This window comes from Lepidochelys kempii, chromosome 12, assembly GCF_965140265.1.
Source record: "Lepidochelys kempii isolate rLepKem1 chromosome 12, rLepKem1.hap2, whole genome shotgun sequence".
Lineage (NCBI taxonomy): Eukaryota > Metazoa > Chordata > Testudines > Cheloniidae > Lepidochelys > Lepidochelys kempii.
This window is the reverse complement of record NC_133267.1, coordinates 41,090,772-41,109,392: the sequence shown is the minus strand read 5'-3', so window position 1 is coordinate 41,109,392 and position 18,621 is coordinate 41,090,772. Positions and strand designations below refer to the sequence as shown.

At 60.1% G+C, this 18,621-nt stretch overlaps 1 protein-coding gene across 3 annotated transcripts in view; it reads right to left on the bottom strand.

Moving 5' to 3' along the window:
- Positions 1-412: 412 nt before the first annotated feature.
- The window catches only part of WWP2 (WW domain containing E3 ubiquitin protein ligase 2), a 93,405-nt gene continuing 75,196 nt past the window's right edge, over positions 413-18,621 (bottom strand). For all 3 annotated transcript variants that reach the window (XM_073308344.1, XM_073308346.1, XM_073308347.1), the window contains 13 exons: positions 14,402-14,483; positions 13,508-13,636; positions 12,948-13,026; positions 12,711-12,782; positions 12,458-12,546; positions 9,817-9,976; positions 7,387-7,520; positions 6,887-7,027; positions 6,049-6,169; positions 5,460-5,564; positions 4,702-4,798; positions 2,644-2,716; positions 413-2,374 (listed from right to left, as the gene is read on the bottom strand). In XM_073308344.1, coding sequence (XP_073164445.1) covers positions 2,275-2,374; positions 2,644-2,716; positions 4,702-4,798; positions 5,460-5,564; positions 6,049-6,169; positions 6,887-7,027; positions 7,387-7,520; positions 9,817-9,976; positions 12,458-12,546; positions 12,711-12,782; positions 12,948-13,026; positions 13,508-13,636; positions 14,402-14,483 — 1,382 coding nt within the window. In that variant the 3' untranslated portion in view covers positions 413-2,274. The remainder of the gene's footprint in view (positions 2,375-2,643; positions 2,717-4,701; positions 4,799-5,459; positions 5,565-6,048; positions 6,170-6,886; positions 7,028-7,386; positions 7,521-9,816; positions 9,977-12,457; positions 12,547-12,710; positions 12,783-12,947; positions 13,027-13,507; positions 13,637-14,401; positions 14,484-18,621) is intronic.

The following is an 18,621-nucleotide window of genomic DNA, read 5'->3' as shown; positions in this document are numbered from 1 at the left end:
GAAGGCACTCAGGTCCTACAGTGATGAGGGCAGAAGCTGCTGCTGGTGCCTGAATTCCCCATGCTGGGGCCATAAACACGTGCTGCAGTTTTTAGACGTTTCCTTCCTACTTCCATGACTTTACAGTGCATTCTGCGTGCCCGAGGGGGCTGTGCTCTGCTCCTTGGGAGCATCCCCCCCGGGCCCCAGCTGCCCAGAGAGACGGGGACAGAACCAGGGTTAAATTCAGCAGGAGAAGGCAGAGCAGAGGTCCAGTAAATATTTTCAACCCCCCGGGAGTTTTTATAGCATCTTGGGGATGGGGGGTGCTCTGGGAAATACTCTGTAAGAATTTAAGCCCTGGACAGAACCTCTCTCTTCACAGGACTGTAGTGATCTGCCACCTTCACAGAGTCACAAGCAAACCCCCAAGCAGCTGCTGATCGTTTATTGCACAAGAAATTGGCATCACTGAGGCAGGATGGTGCAGTACAAAACTATCGAGGTTACTGCTCAAAAGCTATTGCAATTTGTTGTATCCATAGACTTTGTTATATACAGCTATGTACATAGATGCTCTCACATGCACGCAGGGGCCCGCCCCCCACGCACACACCAACACCTGGGCCATTGCTGTTCTCAAGCCTTGGAAGGGTGAACTCCCTGTGGCAGCAGCCTAGGTCAGCAGAGGTTGTAGAATAAGGAAACAGCATCAAGGCAAATGGCAGAGAGCTGGATTCTGCCCTCACTTTCATCAGCGTAACTCCACGGGCTTCTGATCTCCACCACAGTCTGTGACAGAAGAATCAGGCCAAGAGTTCCCACTTGAACCCACAGACCGAGCGAAGGCCACATGAGCTCTTCACATGTGGGCACTCAGCTGCCGCCCTCAGGGCAAGTCTGGAGGGGTCACTGCTTAAAAAAGCTACCTGCTCGTTTCAGCAGCGAAAGAGCCCATTTCACAGCACTCAGCTGCAGTCGCTGCCGAACCAGAGCGAGAGAGAACGGCGCATTGTCGGTACGAAACATTAGCGAGCCTCTAGGATCCTACTGAAGAGCATCACCACCACCTAGCAAGACATTCCATTTAAATAGTTAAATAACGAGCCCGGGGGGCCACAGGCATTCGCAAACCAAAGCACGCAACACAAAGCACAGGCCTATGCCCAGCCTGCCCTGCCTCACAGCGGCCCTCCCCACTGGTCACTCCTTCGGGGCAGAGTTCCCAACCTGTACAGAGACAAAGGGTCCCATGAGTTGCTGCACAATGGAAAGGAAAAGGGCACCCCATGGTCATTGGGTGGGAAGTCAATGGGAGTTTTGCCATTGCCTCTGTGGGGGCAGGATTGGGCCCATGGATGTCACTACCCTGGACCACCTGAGTAGGAGTTTAAGCTACTTTATCGATACACCAGGAAAAACAGAAGTGAAAAATGACACTTAAAAAGCAGTTCTCTGTTCATTTGACTGCAGCTAATTCTAAAAAGCTCTGTCCAGCGCTAGGCCCTGGCAGGAGCTCCCCAGACAGAAGTGCCCACCCAGCCCTGCGTCTCAGGCCGTTCCGAGCTCTGGCCTCTTGTGGTTGCAGCGAGCAGCCTCAATCCAAAGGGACGCAGGGCCACAGCTAAACGGCTCTGTGGCACTAACAAAGGAAAGACACACCGCAGGAAATCACTGGGTTTGTTCCGAATTCTCTGCTTTTCATTCATTCATTCGAGCACGTTCAATGCCCGTTTTCCAGGTGGCAGAGGTAACACTTGCACACACTTCTTTGGTGCAAGGTGGCTCGGGGAGGGGGAAGGTGTCTTCACTACTGCCCAGCCTTGTGGGGACACCGCCGTCTCTCAGGGGGTCCCTGCTGCAGGCCCAAAGACCCCAAGGTCTGGAGCTCAGACACTGGGCTGCAGTTGGACAGCGACTGGAACTTGTACAGAGTCCGCCCCCTGGGAGGACACCACGTGGCAAGGGGCCAGCGATCCAGTCCCCTCCCAGCCATCTGCTTCATTCCCCCTCAGTAGCAGCATATGGGCGGGCTCTTGGGTCCATCTCCCCCCTTACACCTTGGGCTCGCTTTGGAGGTGGGGGGGCAGCTCGTCTGCCATTGGGCTGCATTGGCACAAGCCTAACACAGGAACAAGAGTGACAGACAAACTCCCAGGGAGGGAGGGAGACAAACTGCTCAGTGACAGGCGCTCTCTGCCCGCCATGAGAGCGAGAGCACCCAGCTTGCAGCCTGCTCCAGATGCTGCTCTGCCCTGGGCCGTCCGGGGGATGCTGGGGAAGGAGCAAGCTCCATTACTCCTGGCCAAAGCCTTCTGTCTCCTCAATGGCATACAGCAGCTTCTCCTTCAGCTGTTCATAGCTCTTGTAGGGAGGAAGATCCAGGCGATTAAAGCTGGCGAGAAAACAAAGACTGTCAATGTAGTGGCAATTCCCGCCTCCCTCCCCCACTCCATGCTCTCCTGAGGCAGGGGCATCTCTCTGCTTTCTCAGCCATGCTCCGGGGCTGCATTTGGAGATGCATAAGCTGGTCCCAGCACACGGAAGTTGTGGCCACATCCCCTGCAAAGCCCATGGTGGAGCTGGTTTGAGAGGAAGCAAGGGGCAGCCCCACACAGACTGCTTGGATTCACCCCCACCTGCTCCAAGAGGAGTGAGACTCACCAGGTGTGACTCCGGGGCAGCCACGTCTCTTTGCCAACTTTATCAATACAGAACTTCTGCGGCCCATTACTGCCTGTCAGTCACAAACAGAACAACTTATTACGTTACAGGAAAGGAAACACAAAGCTGGAAAGGACACTTCATGCAACATATAGCTAACCTGTGGAATTCACCGCCACAAGATCTCATTGAGGCAAAGAGCTCAATAGGGATTTATATGGGTAATAAGATTACCCACAGTAACACTAACTCGGATAAACATTTCCCTTATCAAGTATTACAGCTCTTTTGCTCCAGGGCTTAAGCCAACATTACCTGCCTGGGATCAGGAAGAAATTTTCCTGATAGGTATGTTAGTGCATAAATGGCCACTAAGGGGTTTCTTCTACCTTCCTCTGAAGCAGCTGGTACTGGCCACTGTCAGCGACAGGATGCTGGACTGGACAGACCATTCATCTGGCATGCTATGGCAAAGATGGGCTACTGGTGGCAATCCCTTAGAGATCACCAAACCCGACTAGAGAGCGGGACTAACAGCTCTTTCAACAGCTCCATATAATGTGCAGGAAGAAAAACTTATCCTGCGGGATTTCAGTCTGAGGGACACATGCTGGAGGTCTCCTGCTGTCAGGGTGGAAATGTCCCTGGAGTTTCTAAAAATTATAGACAATTTTCTAACTCAACAAATATTGCAAACAGCTCAGGGTAATTCCAAGTTAGACCTCATTTTGATATCTGAAGATGAACTGATCACTGAATGAAAATGAGTGGTTGCCTAGGTGAAAATGATCATGATGGATTACGTTTGTTACGAGCAAACAGTCCTGATCAGTAATACATATATACTTTGGGCTAAAAGTTGAAAATCATTATGAGTAAAAATGATTAGGAAGAAAAATTTAAACAATTTAAACCAAACATGAAAGGTAATTGGGAGTTGTCTACGAAAACTTAACTAAATACCCAACAAAACACAATTTCACAATTACAAAGGAATGCTTCTTCAATTAAAAAATATCCTGATTAATAAGAAAAGTAAAAACAGAACTAAAAATAATATATAACAAATGGAAAAAGAAGGAAGTTGATAGCATTGACTATAAATTAGCAGTGATGAAATGCAGACTATTGATAAGGGAGGCTACAGGTATCAGTGAAAAAATCTATGCCCAGTAGGTTTAAGGACAATGAAAAGGAATTTTAAAAAATACACTAGGAACAGAAGAAATCCTAGCAATGGTATACGTCAGTTAACAGACAGGGATGGTAAAATTATCATTGATACAGATGAGGCAGAAGTATTCAATAATTATTTCTTTTCTGTATTTGGAAAAAAGCTCCATGGAATAGTCACAGCTTATAGTAATAATGGAATACTTTCTATTCCAACAGTAACAAGGGAGGATGTTAAATAGCAACTGCTAAGTTAAACATTTTTAAACATGCAGGATCAGATAACTTTAATTCAAGAGTTTTAAAACAATTGGCTGAGGAACTCTCTGAGCCACTGATGTTGATATTTAACAAATTTTGTAACACTGGGGAAATTCCAGGGGACTGGGAAAAATGCTAATAGGACAGTATTCAATAAGGGAAAACAGGATAACCTGAGTAACTATATGCTGACTAGCTTTACATCAATTCCATGAAAATAATGGAAAGGCTGATACGAGATGCAATCAGTAAAGAATTAAATGCCAAACAGCCTGGTTTTATGGAAATTAAGTTTTGTCAAACAATACTGATCCCACTGTTCGATGAGATTACAGGTTTGGTTGACAAAGGTAACTGTGTTGACAGACATCCTTCACCTGCTGTAAGGCATTTGGCTTAGTACTGTACAACATTTGGTTAAAAATGTGAGAGCTGGGGGGAATTCTGTCCCTTCTATGGGCCTTGGCTTACTTCCCTGCCTTTGTAAAATGCTCTGAGATGTACAGTGGAAAGGCGAGTATAACAGTCACAACACTGCCCCCCTCTACTCCCGGTCCTTCCACACCACTGGACTATCACGAGTCTCTCTCCTTTATTCCCCCTGGGGCAGCTGGGGATAAATACCAATGAGCTCTGCGAATCCTCCAACTGGTAGACGGCAGGTCCCTGTAACGAACTGTAAAAGCCGGATTCTCTTCTCATTGTCCATCTCCTTAATCACCTGAAACCAACAGAGTAGATGCAATGAGACCAGGATTCTGCCATCACCCGTGTGCTCCTGGCTTCAGCAATGGGGTTTGGGGGCAGCATCTCTTCCTCCTGCCTTTGTGGCACCTGTCCAGCTCCAACAGGAAACCAAACTGCAAAACACAGAGTGTCCCCCAGACGCTGAGGCTGCAGGATCTAATCTACAATCCACAGGGGTGCGGGATGGGAGTAGTGCCCAGCCTGAGAATCCTCAGGAGAGATGACCCCGGCCCTGAGAACGCAACAGGAGCCGCTTCTCCTGCTGTCCCTCCTGGACACGGGCTTTACCCCACACTGCCCCGGCTGAGGGCTAGTTTGCTCCCGTTCCGTTCTGACCGCTTACTAAAGAGAAGAGGCACCTGAACTGGGGCTGCTTTATTTCCAGCCTCTTTTGCCACCCTCTCTCATCCTGCCTCCCCCAGAGCAGCAGCTATTGCTGGAAACAGGCTGACCACTAAGTGCTGCCTGCCGCCCTGGGCAGCTCCGGAGCCGCTGCCAGCCAGGACCAGAGCCCTCGTGCTGGAGACGTGCTCGGTTTCATCTCACTCTGCTGGAGGCTGGCGAGGCGTGGCTGATCCTGCCTCCCAACCGCACTCCCACTCGCTGACCAGGGCCCAGGTGCCATTCAGGCTCACCTGCCAGAACCACTGGATCTGCTTGCTGTTCTTGGTGTAGTGCCGGTAGATGGTGTTTTTCTGCCAGTCACTCATGTCCATCTCCTGCATGCCGCAGAGCATCAGCTAGGGAACCAGGGGACAAGTCAACAACCGAGCCACAGACTCTCCCCCACCCGCACTCTAAGCGGGAGAACGGCTGGAGGGGCACATGCACCAATTTCTCCAGGGTCAGACTAGGCAGCAGGGTTCCAGTTCCGCCCATGCCCCGGGCACTGGAGAAGTCAGGGGCATGGCAGGAAGTCTCCAGCTCGATAGAGGCCAGCCCGGCAGTAGGTCACTTGCTCTACAGGCCCGACAACTTCCAGCAGATGGCATGAGAGCTTGTGCCCAGATAATGTCCCCCAGCCAGTGCAGCATTTCAGGAGCAAAGTTAAATACAAACTGTATTTTTACTGGGCCCTGAGCCAGATTGAGGGGTTCTTGGCTATTAGCTGGCAGCCCCTCCTGCCCCAGCTGAGGCTAGGACCTCTCTGCTGTGGGACAGCGAGCACCAATGCTCGAGACTCGCCCAGCCAGCGTGCTGAGACCCAGCACTCCGCTGACTCACCTCGAGCTCCTTCTCATCAAAGTACCGCAGCCACTCCAGCGGCGCCACCTCATTGAAGCCATCCAGGAAGGCCTTGGTCTGCTCCTCCACGCCCCGCGTGAATCTCCAGTCTGTCAGCAGCCTGCGAGGGCAGACACCACACGTCACGCACCCCGGCCAAGCCCTCAGACATGGTACCTGCAACCAATACCCAGAGCCCTGCAGGATCCTGCTGGCCCTGCCTTCTGAACCTCTGGGGCCAGGAGTGGAGCAGACGTTCCTGGCCAGCAGCAGGGCAAGTGCAGGGGAGAGGAGCCTGGCAAATTCTCAAGGTTCCTCCCGATCCTTTCTTGTGTTGTGCTCCTTCCCTCCAAAGCCCAGAGCGGTGGCTTTCCAAGGGCCTGCCGGCAGAGGGCACTTTGGGAACAGAGACCTGCTGTCGTGGGCGCGCTGGCAAAGCCTCTCCAGAAACCTGGCCTGGCCTGGCAGCAGGGATGCACCAACTCGAACCGGGTTTGGGGGATTCTTCTGCTGCCTGGGCCCGACTCAGCACTGAACCAGCAGCACCCAGAGCTGCGGTGGGCAGGCAGCCGAGCAGCTGCAGCCGCAGGGCCTGGGGCAGAGGGAAATAAGAACCTCTCCCAATGCCCTACCTCCCCTCTCTTGAAGTGCTGGCAACACAGCCCCGATCACCAGAGCCAGACCCCAGACTGAGTGCCCACCCAGCCCATCTCCTCATGCCTGCTGCCCATGTCAAAGCCAAAAAGCCCCAGGAGCCGTGCCATGCCCCCAAACCCCACACTCCATGCCAAGGTTGGGGGAGCAGCAGACCATCTAGAGCCCAGGCACTAGTACTTACATGATATACTCTTCCTTATTCTCCTCCGTCACCCGGATACTCTCCCCTCCTTCCTTCAGCTCGTGTGTTGTCACCTTGCCCAGAATCTCCATGTCCTGGATGAAGTACAGCTCCAGGCCACACTCCTCCAGGCTGTTCTCCCTAGGGGAGCAGCGACACAAGGAACATTAGCCTGGCTGCACCCAGCAAGGCCTGGGCACGGCGAGATCTGGCAGGATGGGGGCCGCAGCACTCCCCACGGGGCCCCTGGGGTCACTGTGACCAAGCTGCATGCCTTGACATGGCTGGCTTTTCCGCAGCTGCTTGGACATTTCACCGGCTCATGTGCAGGCGTTGGTGGGTCTGATACACCAGGCCCGAGGCAGGATCCTCAGCAGATCAAGCCCTGGAGTGTGGCCAGCGTGGGCAGAGACTACCTTGTATGGGGACTTTGCCCCATCACCCCTAGAGAAGCAGGGCCTCTGGGTCAAGGCTGGGGCTGGCAGGGGAGAGGCACTGACTTGATCCAGACGATAGAGTTGTAGAACTCAGGGTCGATGGATTCCAGGTCCTTCAGCGTGGGTCTCTTGTTAAGCATGCGTTTGTAGAAGGGGAGCGTGAAGCCAGTGTCAATGAATTTTCCATGATACAGCGCCTGTGTGGGAGAGAACACCCCGGTCACAGGCTCTGGGTCCCAGCATGGCCATGGAGCACAGCTGGCAAGGGGGACAGGTCCCAGAGGCTGGCGACTAGGTAACGGGGTGGAGAACGTGGCCCCTCATGATGACACAGCCCAGCCCTGAATCCCAAGGGGGGCAGCTCTCTCGGGAGCACAGGAGTCCTGCCTGCAGCGCTGGGCGTGCAGAGCACCCAACTTCCCTCCCACCCCCCAATTCCATGGCGTCTCCCTCTCCCTTCACAGCTCTATTAAGAGCACTTGTTTAAACAGCCCTGCTGTGGCCGCCCTGGATCCTGGCTTCCAGGAGCCTCAAGGCAAAGGCAGCCAAAAACAATGCAGACACTTGTCTGGAGCAGCCCAGCGGTGATTAATAGTTGGGGGGTTTATGGGGATCCGGCTCTGCTCCAAGCAGAGCCGGGCGGCTGGGGGAGACCTGGGAAGAACGTATCCATTTTCTGAGCATGGCACCATGGAGGGCCGATCCCAGAGCAGGGATACTCTGAGCCCCAGGCCATGGAGAGATGAGGCTGGGCTCAGGCCACCAGAGACAGGGGGAGTCACGCTGGGGTTTGAGCAGCTGGAAAATCTCACGTTGTTGGGGCTAAAAATAGTCCCCAAAGCTGCAGATCAACTGGAACGCTGAGGTGGCAGCCAAGGAGCTGGGCACATCCCCACAGTACAGCTGGGCGAGGCCCCGGGAACCTCCTCTGACACACAGACCCTACCCCGAACATCCCCCCGAACCTCCTCCGATACACAGACCCCCTCTCTGAACATCCCCCCCAAACCTCCTCCGATACACAGACCCCCCCTCTGAACACCCCCCGAACCCTCTCCGATACACAGACCCCCCTGAACACCCCCTGAACCTCCTCTGATACACAGACACCCCCCCCGAACACCCCCCCAAACCTCCTCCGATACACAGACCCCCCCCGGACAACTCCCCCCCGATACACAGACCCCGCCCCCGAACATCCCCCTGAACCTCCTACAATACACAGACCCTCCCTCTCCGGCCACCCTCTTCCCCGAACCCCCTCCGATACACAGACCCCCCCCCTCTGAACACCCCCCCGAACCCCCTCTGATACACAGACCCCCCTCTGAACACCCCCCGAACCCCCTCCGATACACAGACCCCCCCCGAACACCCCCTGAACCTCCTCTGATACACAGACCCCGCCCCCGAACATCCCCCCGAACCTCCTCCAATACACAGACCCTCCCCCTCCAGCCACCCTCTTCCCCGAACCTCCTCCGATACACAGACCCCCCCGAACACCCCCCCGAACCCCCTTCAATACACAACCCCCCCGAACACCCCCCCGAACCCCCTCCGATACACAGACCCCCCCCCGAACATCCCCCGAACCCCCTCCGATACACAGACATCCCCTCTCCGACCACCCTCCTCCCCGAACCTCCTGTGATACACAGACCGCCCCCGGACAACTCCCCCCCGAACCTCCTCCGATACACAGACCGCCCCCTCTGAACATCCCCCCCGAACCTCCTCCGATACACAGACCCCCCCTCTGAACATCCCCCCCGAACCTCCTCCGATACACAGACCCCCCCCCGGACAACTGCCCCCCGAACCTCCTCCAATACACAGACACCCCCCCCTCTGAACATCCCCCGAACCCCCTCCGATACACAGACCGCCCCCTCCAGCCACCCTCCGTGCCTCCTCTGATGCATAGGCCCTACTGCGGCCCCACAATACACGCCCCACAGAGAAACCCTTCTCACCACCCCCACAGATGCAGACCCCAGAGCCCTGCGCCCCTACCCCACTCACAGTGCACCCTGACCCCCAAGCTGTTCCTGAGGCTGCAGATCTGGTGGAGCCCACAGTCCAACCAAGCACACGGCTCCCCCAACAAGTCCTGGCCTCTGGGATGGAGCCACCTTTGGTGCCATCTTTGCCCTTCGCCCCCAAGTCGAGGCTGGGCCCCGCAAGCGACCAGCTGCTCCCCCAGCACAGAGACCGGCTGTTCCTGTACATCTCGCCCGGGCCAGCCTGCCCTGCGGGGCCCGACCCTGCCAGCGACCAGTGGGGAGCTGCTGGCCCTCCAAGGAGCTGGGGAGCTGGGCGGGCAGTTCCCCCTCCGGGGCCAAGGCTGGGAACATTTTCGGGTTTAAGTGGCTGAGCCCCGTCCAATCCCTGCCCCTCGTCCCCACTCTGCAGCACCCCCGGCCCCGCCTCCCCTCCTGACCAACTGGCTCCTTTCTCCCCCCAGCCCTGCCAGCGCCCCGGGGCGCTCACCATAGCGATGAAGCGGCCGATGAAGCGGAAGTAGGTGAGGTGGTCGGGGTTGATGGAGGACGCGGGGTTGATCTGCAGGCAGTAGTTGTTCTTCCCGGCGTATTCGAACAGGCAGTACATGGGGTTGAGCACCTCGTGGGACAGGAGGAAGAACCATTCCCTGGGGAAGGAGAGAACAGAGCGCAGTGACGGGTGCTCGGCACCCCCAGGAGGGCAGAGTTGCAGCTGCTCCACTCCTGCTCTCCAGGCAGCAGGACCAGGGCTCCGGGGGGCAGCGAGCAGGCAGGTCTGGGCCTACTAGCCCCTGCATACAAGAGCTTCACCTGGGGAAAGGGAGCAGCCCAGACACCTTCACTCGGCCTGCGCATGCCGTCTGCTGCAGCACACCCCCAGCCCACCAGCCCGTCTCCGCTGGGTGCAGACTGAACAGGCCTGGGGGAGACGGGGGGCCTCACTAGCCCATGTCAGCCTCCCCCCAAAGGCAGATGCATTTCAGCACTGCTACATGTAGCCTGGGAAGCATTTTAGGAGAGAGCAGCATGACAAAGTCTTGGAAAACACCCCAGTGACCCTGGTGCACCCAGCACTCACTGGCATCGGCCCTTGGCCTGGCAGGGATGCCAGGGGCCCCAAAGTATCCCTGTACTATACACACACACACGTCTCCCTGCCCAGGTCTGCACACTCCCACCAGCCACACACACCTGCCTGCTTGCCTGTCCCCACCACACTCACTCACACCCGCCCACACACCTGCCCACCCCCAGTGCACCCATACCCACGCCCAGAGCAGGGACACCCGCGCCCCCAGGCCTGCCTGCGCCCCCAGGCCTGCCCGCGCCCAGAGCAGGGACGCCCGCGCCCCCAGGCCTGCCCGCGCCCACAGCAGGGACGCCCGCGCCCCCCAGGCCTGCCCGCGCCCACAGCAGGGACGCCCGCGCCCCCCAGGCCTGCCCGCGCCCACAGCAGGGACGCCCGCGCCCCCCAGGCCTGCCCGCGCCCACAGCAGGGACGCCCGCGCCCCCCAGGCCTGCCCGCGCCCACAGCAGGGACGCCCGCGCCCCCCAGGCCTGCCCGCGCCCAGAGCAGGGACGCCCGCGGCCCCCAGGCCTGCCCGCGCCCACAGCAGGGACGCCCGCGCCCCCCAGGCCTGCCCGCGCCCACAGCAGGGACGCCCGCGCCCCCCAGGCCTGCCCGCGCCCACAGCAGGGACGCCCGCGCCCCCCAGGCCTGCCCGCGCCCAGAGCAGGGATGCCCGCGCCCCCCAGGCCTGCCCGCGCCCACAGCAGGGACGCCCGCGCCCCCAGGCCTGCCCGTGCCCAGAACAGGGACGCCCACACCCCCCAGGCCTGCCCGCACCCAGAGCAGGGACGCCCACGCCCCCCAGGCCTGCCCGCGCCCACAGCAGGGACGCCCGCGCCCCCAGGCCTGCCCGCGCCCACAGCAGGGACACACACCCACATACGCATGCCTGCTCACCCCCCTCACATGCCTGCACACACCCCCCAGCCCAGAGCACACACACGCGCAAACCCACATACCCCTGCCTGCCCCCAGAGCACACGCACGCGCCCTTCCTGAAATGGATCTGACTGTCTCTGCCCCCTCTCCCCTCATGAGCCTCGTCTCCCATGGCTCCGTGCAGGGCACACTGCCCCTTCCTGGCTCGCTAGCTCCCTGGAGAAGCACAGGAGAGGCGCATGGTCCTTGCCTTGGTCCTCCCTAGCAGCTCAGGGAGACGAGTCGTCCTCCAACGCAGAGAGCGCCCGGTATCCTGTCCGTGGTTCTACCCTGTGGTAGAACAGCATGACGTAACCTACCATAGGGTAAAACCACTGGCAGGACACAGAGAGAGACACAGAGAGCAGGAGCCCACGGCCCAGGGATGGGAGCAGGGTCACCGTGGAGAAGGAGGAGTTGGGGCGTGACAGACACAAGGACACCAGGGAGCCAGGGGGGAGGGAGGGAGGAGGCAGGGAGGGAGGAAGAAGAGTTATAGCACCAAGCCAGCCACCCAGGCAGAGGCAGGCTGGAGCCAGCAGTGTCACAAGCACCTCCTCTGGCCGAACGCCGCACCACGAGGCTTTCCTCAGAGCCCCCGGCCCCGGGGCACAGGCAGAGCCCCCCACCCCCGTTCCCCAGCCAGAGCCCTCTCCCCCCCCGTTCCCCAGCCCCGGGGGCGCAGGCAGAGCCCTCTCCCCCCCCCCGTTCCCCAGCCCCGGGGGCTCAGGCAGAGCCCCCCCCCGTTCCCCAGCCCCGGGGGCGCAGGCAGAGCCCCCCACCCGTTCCCCAGCCCCGGGGGCGCAGGCAGAGCCCCCCACCCATTCCCCAGCCCCGGGGGCGCAGGCAGAGCCCCCCACCCGTTCCCCAGCCCCGGGGGCGCAGGCAGAGCCCCCCACCCGTTCCCCAGCCCCGGGGGCGCAGGCAGAGCCCGGCGTCGGGCCCTCTGGCTCTGTTTTGTTACTGCGGTGCACACAAGGTACAGGCCATTTCTCGTTAGGACCCAGCAGGGGATGTGCCCCAGGCTTCTCTGAGCAGGGCCCTGGGAGAGGAACACGAGCCCGAGCTCAGCCCTGTGACAGCCCCGAGCCGCCCCTGGTGCCCTGCCGCAGCAGACACCTCTCTGCTCAGCAGGACTCACCTGGCGATGCCACCGTAGTCCAGCCCCTCCTCGCCGCGCATGATGATGTACAGCCGGCGCCGCAGGTCATAGGGCTTCATGTTCATAATCTACGAGGGGTAAGAGATGGGACTCGTCACCCACAGAGGCCCATCGCATAGGGACTGCCCCGATATCCAGGGGCAGCCAGGCTCCTGAATCCCTGGACCCTACTACAAGTCCCCTTTCACAGGCCCGAGCTCTGCATGCGGCCCTCCCCTGCGCAGGGACTCACCTGCTGGAAGGAGTCCTCAAAGAGCGTCTGCCGGGAAACGCTGATCTTCACGTGGCTGGGCAGCGCGTTCGACTGGAATCAAACACAGGCACTGGGCTCAGAGTCAGCACAGCTCTGCCCTCCCACTGAGCCTCCCGCACCCCTTCCAGCCGCCCCCAGCCTGGCTGAGCGAGAGGCTGTCCTGATCCTCCCGACTCCCCCTCCCCTAGCCTCCGTGCCCCACTCCCCCGTACTCACATGACACAGGAAGCGGAACTGGTGATATTTCCAGCGAAAGCTTCGGTCGTAAGCCCCAGGGGAACCCCCCTGCTTATTCCTACAGGAGCAAACACATGGGCCGTGGATGAGAACCCTCCCACCCTGCGCACTGGCAGAGCCACCAGCTCCAGCCAGGAGAGCTCCCTCACAATACAGCAGCCCCCACCTGCTCCGTGGCTGGGGACTGGCCAGCCTTGAACAGCCGGGCACTAGGGGACCAGAAGCCCGGTGTGAGCAGGCCCAGCCGCCCGAGGGCATCGGGTGGTGGGGAGGCACAACCACCAGCCATCGGTTACTCGGCCCCAGGCCACCCTGAAGGTGCACAGGCCACGATTCAGAGTCCTGCACAAACAGCAGCACTTGGCATCTTCCCAGCACCTCGGGAGAGCCTCACCCCTCCTGACGGGGGTACGTGTGAGTGGCCCAAGGCTGCAGAGCAGAGGACAGAAGTGCCAGGTCCCAGCTCCCAGCCTGTGTGTGAGCCACCAGGCAGCACGCGGCAGCGAATGGAGGAAGGGCCCTGGCACGGAACATCTTACCCAGACTCAAAGCCGGGGCGTGGGTCTTTGAAGGTGGTGGTGCGAGTGTTGTGATCCACAAAATAGCGCACCCCCTCGCTGGTGTATTTCATCTCCCAGCCAGGCGGCAGGGCCGGCTCCTGGATCATCCTGCCCAGCACGAGGAAAAGATTACTGGACACAGGCACACTGGGGGCAAGAGAGTCCGGTTCCCCCTGCATGGCCTGCTCCTACACACACCCCTAGTCTGGGAACAAGTGCAGCTCCTGGCCCCCAGCCCCTCACTGCTCCCCTAAGCCCCAGGCGTCTCCTTGTAGCTGCAGCTCTGTCCCGGCTCCCAGGAATCCCTTCCATGCTGCAGGACTGACAGGGGCCTGGGAGGCACCTGGATCAGCCCTGGGCCAGGAGCCCTGCACAGTGTGATCTCAGCCCAGGAGATGGACTCCAGCTAACACTGCGCTCAGCGTCTCCCAGGAGAAGGGCCCAGTGGGGAGCGCAGCACGGCACCGCACCCCCAGGACCCACTCTCTGGCTGCACTGGCCCAGCGTGGGGCGGGAACTCAAGCACAGAGCCACGCAGTAGGAGGGGGCACGGACCTCGGAGGGCCTACACGGGAAGTGCCTCCTCTTGCCCAAACCAGCCCCGAGTGTTCCCCTGGCGTGGGGGCCTGGGCCATGGCTGCCTCCTAGTCTGGGGCCTGGAAGATGGTCGCAGACGAGATTCCCAGGAAAAACCAGCATGCCCCCTCCCCCTGCTTGATGCTTTTGCCCCCTGCCGGCAGGCGTCTGTCTGCAGGACTGCTCCGGGGCCACGTCCTGAGCTCTCAGTCGCCGGAGTCACTAGCACAAAGCTCTGCTGTGGTTTGGGGCCCGCGCGTCAGAGCGTGACCTAGCCAAGCAAAGGTGGCTCCCTACCCCTGTGTGCGAGGATCCTCCCACTGGGTGGTCCGTGTGTTGTGGTTCACGTAATACACTCGCCCGTTGTCCTGCCTCTTTTCTAAGAGGGAGAGAGAGAGAGAGAGTTAACCTGCCCTCTCTGGCCCATTCACGCCACTCGCGTGGCTCTGCACTAACCCAGGGGGAGCACAGAGCCGGCCTCAAAACTCTCAGGGAATGGTGAAGCTGGAGTCCCGGGCGTCGACAGGCCTGATCCCTGCCAGGGGATGCAGCGACGTGGCTGCAGCGTGGGCGAGCCAGGCCCGAGATGACCAGGGTGCGGGTGGGCTGGTGCCGCCCCGCTGAAGCACAGGCTGCCGCAGTGCCGGCACTGGTACCCGAGCTCGCGGGGGGGCATCTCCCTGCGCTGCAAGCGCACCCGGGGCCCACCGCACACAATATAGGCTGGAAGCTGAAAGGGGCCTTTTGTAACTCTCAGCTCCCTGGGATCGCTCGGGCCAGTGCTTCTGGGGCCCCCCGCTCCTTGCGAAGGGATGCCATCCCCTGCCCCCGCAGCCCGGCTCTAGGGAAAGTCATCGGTCTAAAGCTGGGATAAAAGGAGCATGAGAAGGAACAGCAGCAATTAATCACAACACCCCGCAAAGCAGAGTCCCCCCACACTCCGCGGGCTCTGGGGCTTGACACAAAGCTCAACGCCCTGAGCATTCAGAGCTGGGCCGGGCTGGGCTGGGCTGGGCTGGGCCAGGGCACAGAGAAGCAGAGATACAGGATGGCCGGCTTCTGGGAAGAGTGCTACAACTCGCCTTGTCCTGCCCCAGGGGTGTCCACACACCTCCGACCCCCGTGCTGTATGCGCCACATACATCCCCTCCCCTCACCTATATCCCTTCCCCCCAGCCGCACGCACCCCCCCCACATCTGTCCCACCCCCGCTGTACGCGCCACATACGTTCCCCTCCTCCCCACCTACATCCCTCCCCCTGGCCGCACGCACCCCCCCACACGTCTGTCCCACCCCCGCTGTACGCGCCACATACGTTCCCCTCCTCCCCACCTACATCCCTCCCCCTGGCCGCACGCACCCCCCCCACACGTCTGTCCCACCCCCGCTGTACGCGCCACATACGTTCCCCTCCTCCCCACCTACATCCCTCCCCCTGGCCGCACGCACCCCCCCACACGTCTGTCCCACCCCCGCTGTACGCGCCACATACGTTCCCCTCCTCCCCACCTACATCCCTCCCCCTGGCCGCACGCACCCCCCCCACACGTCTGTCCCACCCCCGCTGTACGCGCCACATACGTTCCCCTCCTCCCCACCTACATCCCTCCCCCGGCCACATGCACCCCTCACCCCACATCCCTTCCCCTCCCGACACATGCACCGCGTACACACCCATGCCCCCCCACTTGCATCTCTCCCCCCGGCCGCATGCACCCCACACACACGTTCCCCCCCACTGCATGCGCCACCTATGCACCCCTCTTCTCCACCCACTCCCATGCCTCCCCCATCCACTCCCCGGCTGCTAGCACCGCATACCTGCCCCTTCCGCCCATCACATGCACCCACAGCTACAGCCCTCCCCCACTGCATACACTGCCCACCCACATGCTTCTCCCCAGCGCGTACATGCATACCCCTCCACTGCGTGCACAACCCCCTCATACAAACACACACCTCCCTCAGAAACATCCACTTTGTACATAAAATACACCCGCCCCTTAAACTCCCAGGTGTGCACAGACCTCCCCCATCCACACCCACCACATACGCCTCCCCCACACCCACTTCACCCCCCACCTACTACCTAACACACAGACCCGCCCCCAGAGTTCACAAACCAACAGCCTGTCCGTGTACACACACACACCAGCAAACAGAGAGCGCTCTCCATGTACTGCTCTCCTGAGCCCTCCGTACACTCTATATGTATGTGCTCCCAGTATACTTCACTCCCCCCTGTAATCACTTTGTCTCTCCCCTGTACCCAGACACACTCACTGCCCGTCTGCAGCGCACTGTCATGCCTTGCACACTGGTCCCGAAACACACAGACACGCACACCCCACACAACTGACCCTAGCCGTGCTGCACGGAGGCCCTGCACGCGGGCACTCCCCAAGGCACTGGCCTCTGGCCCTCCCACTTGCTCTGTCTGTGCATTCTGGGCCGCCAGCCCCAGCCTGCTCCTGCCCAGACTACAGGGAGGAGCTGCGTTTCCCCAGTCACGGCATTTGCCCTGCTGCTTCACTGGAGAGGCCCAGCTCCTGGAGCGGCAAAGCACGCTGAGCGTGTGGCCCTGCTCACCTCCCACTCAGTCAGCACCTCCAGCTCCTGGGAGCTCCTCACCCTCCCACTGCCCTTCGCTGCACCAGAGGCTGAGCTGGGGAAGCAGGACACTCCCGGGGGTCCCAGGCACCTCCCGGAGGGTGGCTCCGGCATAGCGCTAATTGGAAGCAGGCTCCCTTCCCCCTCCCCATCAGGATGCTAAGACAGCTCGTGTTCGCTCCCACGCTGCAGGCTTTGGCTGGACTGCGCTCTCAGCCGGATGCACAGAGCAGCCCAGACATGCCAGATTCTCCTCACTGAGACCACAAGGTTATTGGGAATAAATCAGGGCCAGAAGCCGGGGGCAAGGAGCAAGTTAGGCCGGGGCTAGAGGTTCAGAGCACCTGAGAGCCAGCTCCTGCCCGCAGCCCCTGCTCCACTCACGGGGCCTTACTTCGGGCTCAAGCTACAAGCTGAGAGTAGCTGGAACCCCTCGGGTGACCCAGGCCAGTGCCCCTCCTGCACAGGGCCCAAGAACCACAGCGGCTGCAGGGAGCAGCACCCAGACACCTGACAGAGCTGGGGCTGCCCTGAGCCGCCTGCATGCAGCAGCGCTTGATGGGCTCTCCCGTGGACTGTCCGCTCCTCCATAGCCCTGCGTGGCCCAGCCTACACCTGAGCCGAGCCACCACCCCGGGGCCCTGGGGCCACCCCCCCAGCCCATGGCCCAGCCGGGCCCCCACCCCCCCCCACATCACCCAGCCCACAGCCCAGCTGGGCCCTGTCCCCGGGGCCTGGCGTCATCCAGCCCACAGCCCACTTCCCCTGCCCTCTTGTCCTACGCATGGAATTAAAGGGGACTCCCTCAGAAAAGACGTGAGCCAGCAGGGTGAGGATTTCAGATGTCAGGGATGGGAAACTCTGTTAACTCCATCGCACCCACTCGGTTCAGGGCCCGGCTCTCGACAGGTGTCTTGCCCAGGACAGTATTAAATGACTCAAGCAGCTGGGTTTCCACCCTGTCCCCTTGACAGCCTGGGTGCATCTGGCTGCCAGAATGCTGGTCCCAGACAGCCACCCTGCATTTTACTTCTCTCCGTTTCACCCTGTTGCCGCTCCTCACTCTCCTTGGCGCACACTGTAGGGCCCCCCCCGGCAGGGCTCACACCCCAAGCAGCTGTTGACAGGTTCCCTGGTGTCAAGATAGGAAAACAGCTGCTGCCACCAGAAGTCCCTTCAGCAGGCCGTTAATCTCCCCTCCAGCCCCTGCAGCCCTGCTCCCATCTCCCTTCGACACTCACGGGTCTCAGCTGCTGAGGCCCTCGGACCCAAGCGCTCCCCAGCCACATCTGCATGTCCAGCCCCAGGTCTCCATGTCGCTCCCTGGGGGCCGCGCTCCTGCAGGGTGGGTTATCAGAGCACATGGCCTTTGCCCACGTCTCTAGTCTCTCGAGGCACCTTTGTATTGTGTCTCCGTCCTCAGTGAGGTTTGCATCGCTCTCCAGTTTAGCATCACATGCCATTAATACTGTGAAACCCAGCAAACCCAGGCGACGGCCCCTGTTCTCTCTGCTGCCCCATGGTCCCAGCTTCACAACCACCTCCCTAAACTTGATGATTCCCTGGGGGAGGGAGGGGTGATTCCCCCCCCGCCCCAGGTTTCAGCCCAGCTGGAGCAATCACCCAGCAGAGCTGTTACCTGAGAAGTGGTGGGGGTTGGGGGGAACACATGCAAAACACCCTGTTGCACTGCCCTGTCCTAGCAGCACCTCCGGGCCACCCCCTAGTGTACACGGGGCACTCTCTGCTCCACAGCCTGGGTCAGAAACACCATTTCAATCCAGGCCAGCGCACCTGGGATCTTCCACATCCCCCATCCATGCCCCTTCCACACAAGCCCATCATCCCCCAGAGTCTCAGCAGCAGCTGCTGTCCGGGACCACGGGATACACCCCGGGCACACACT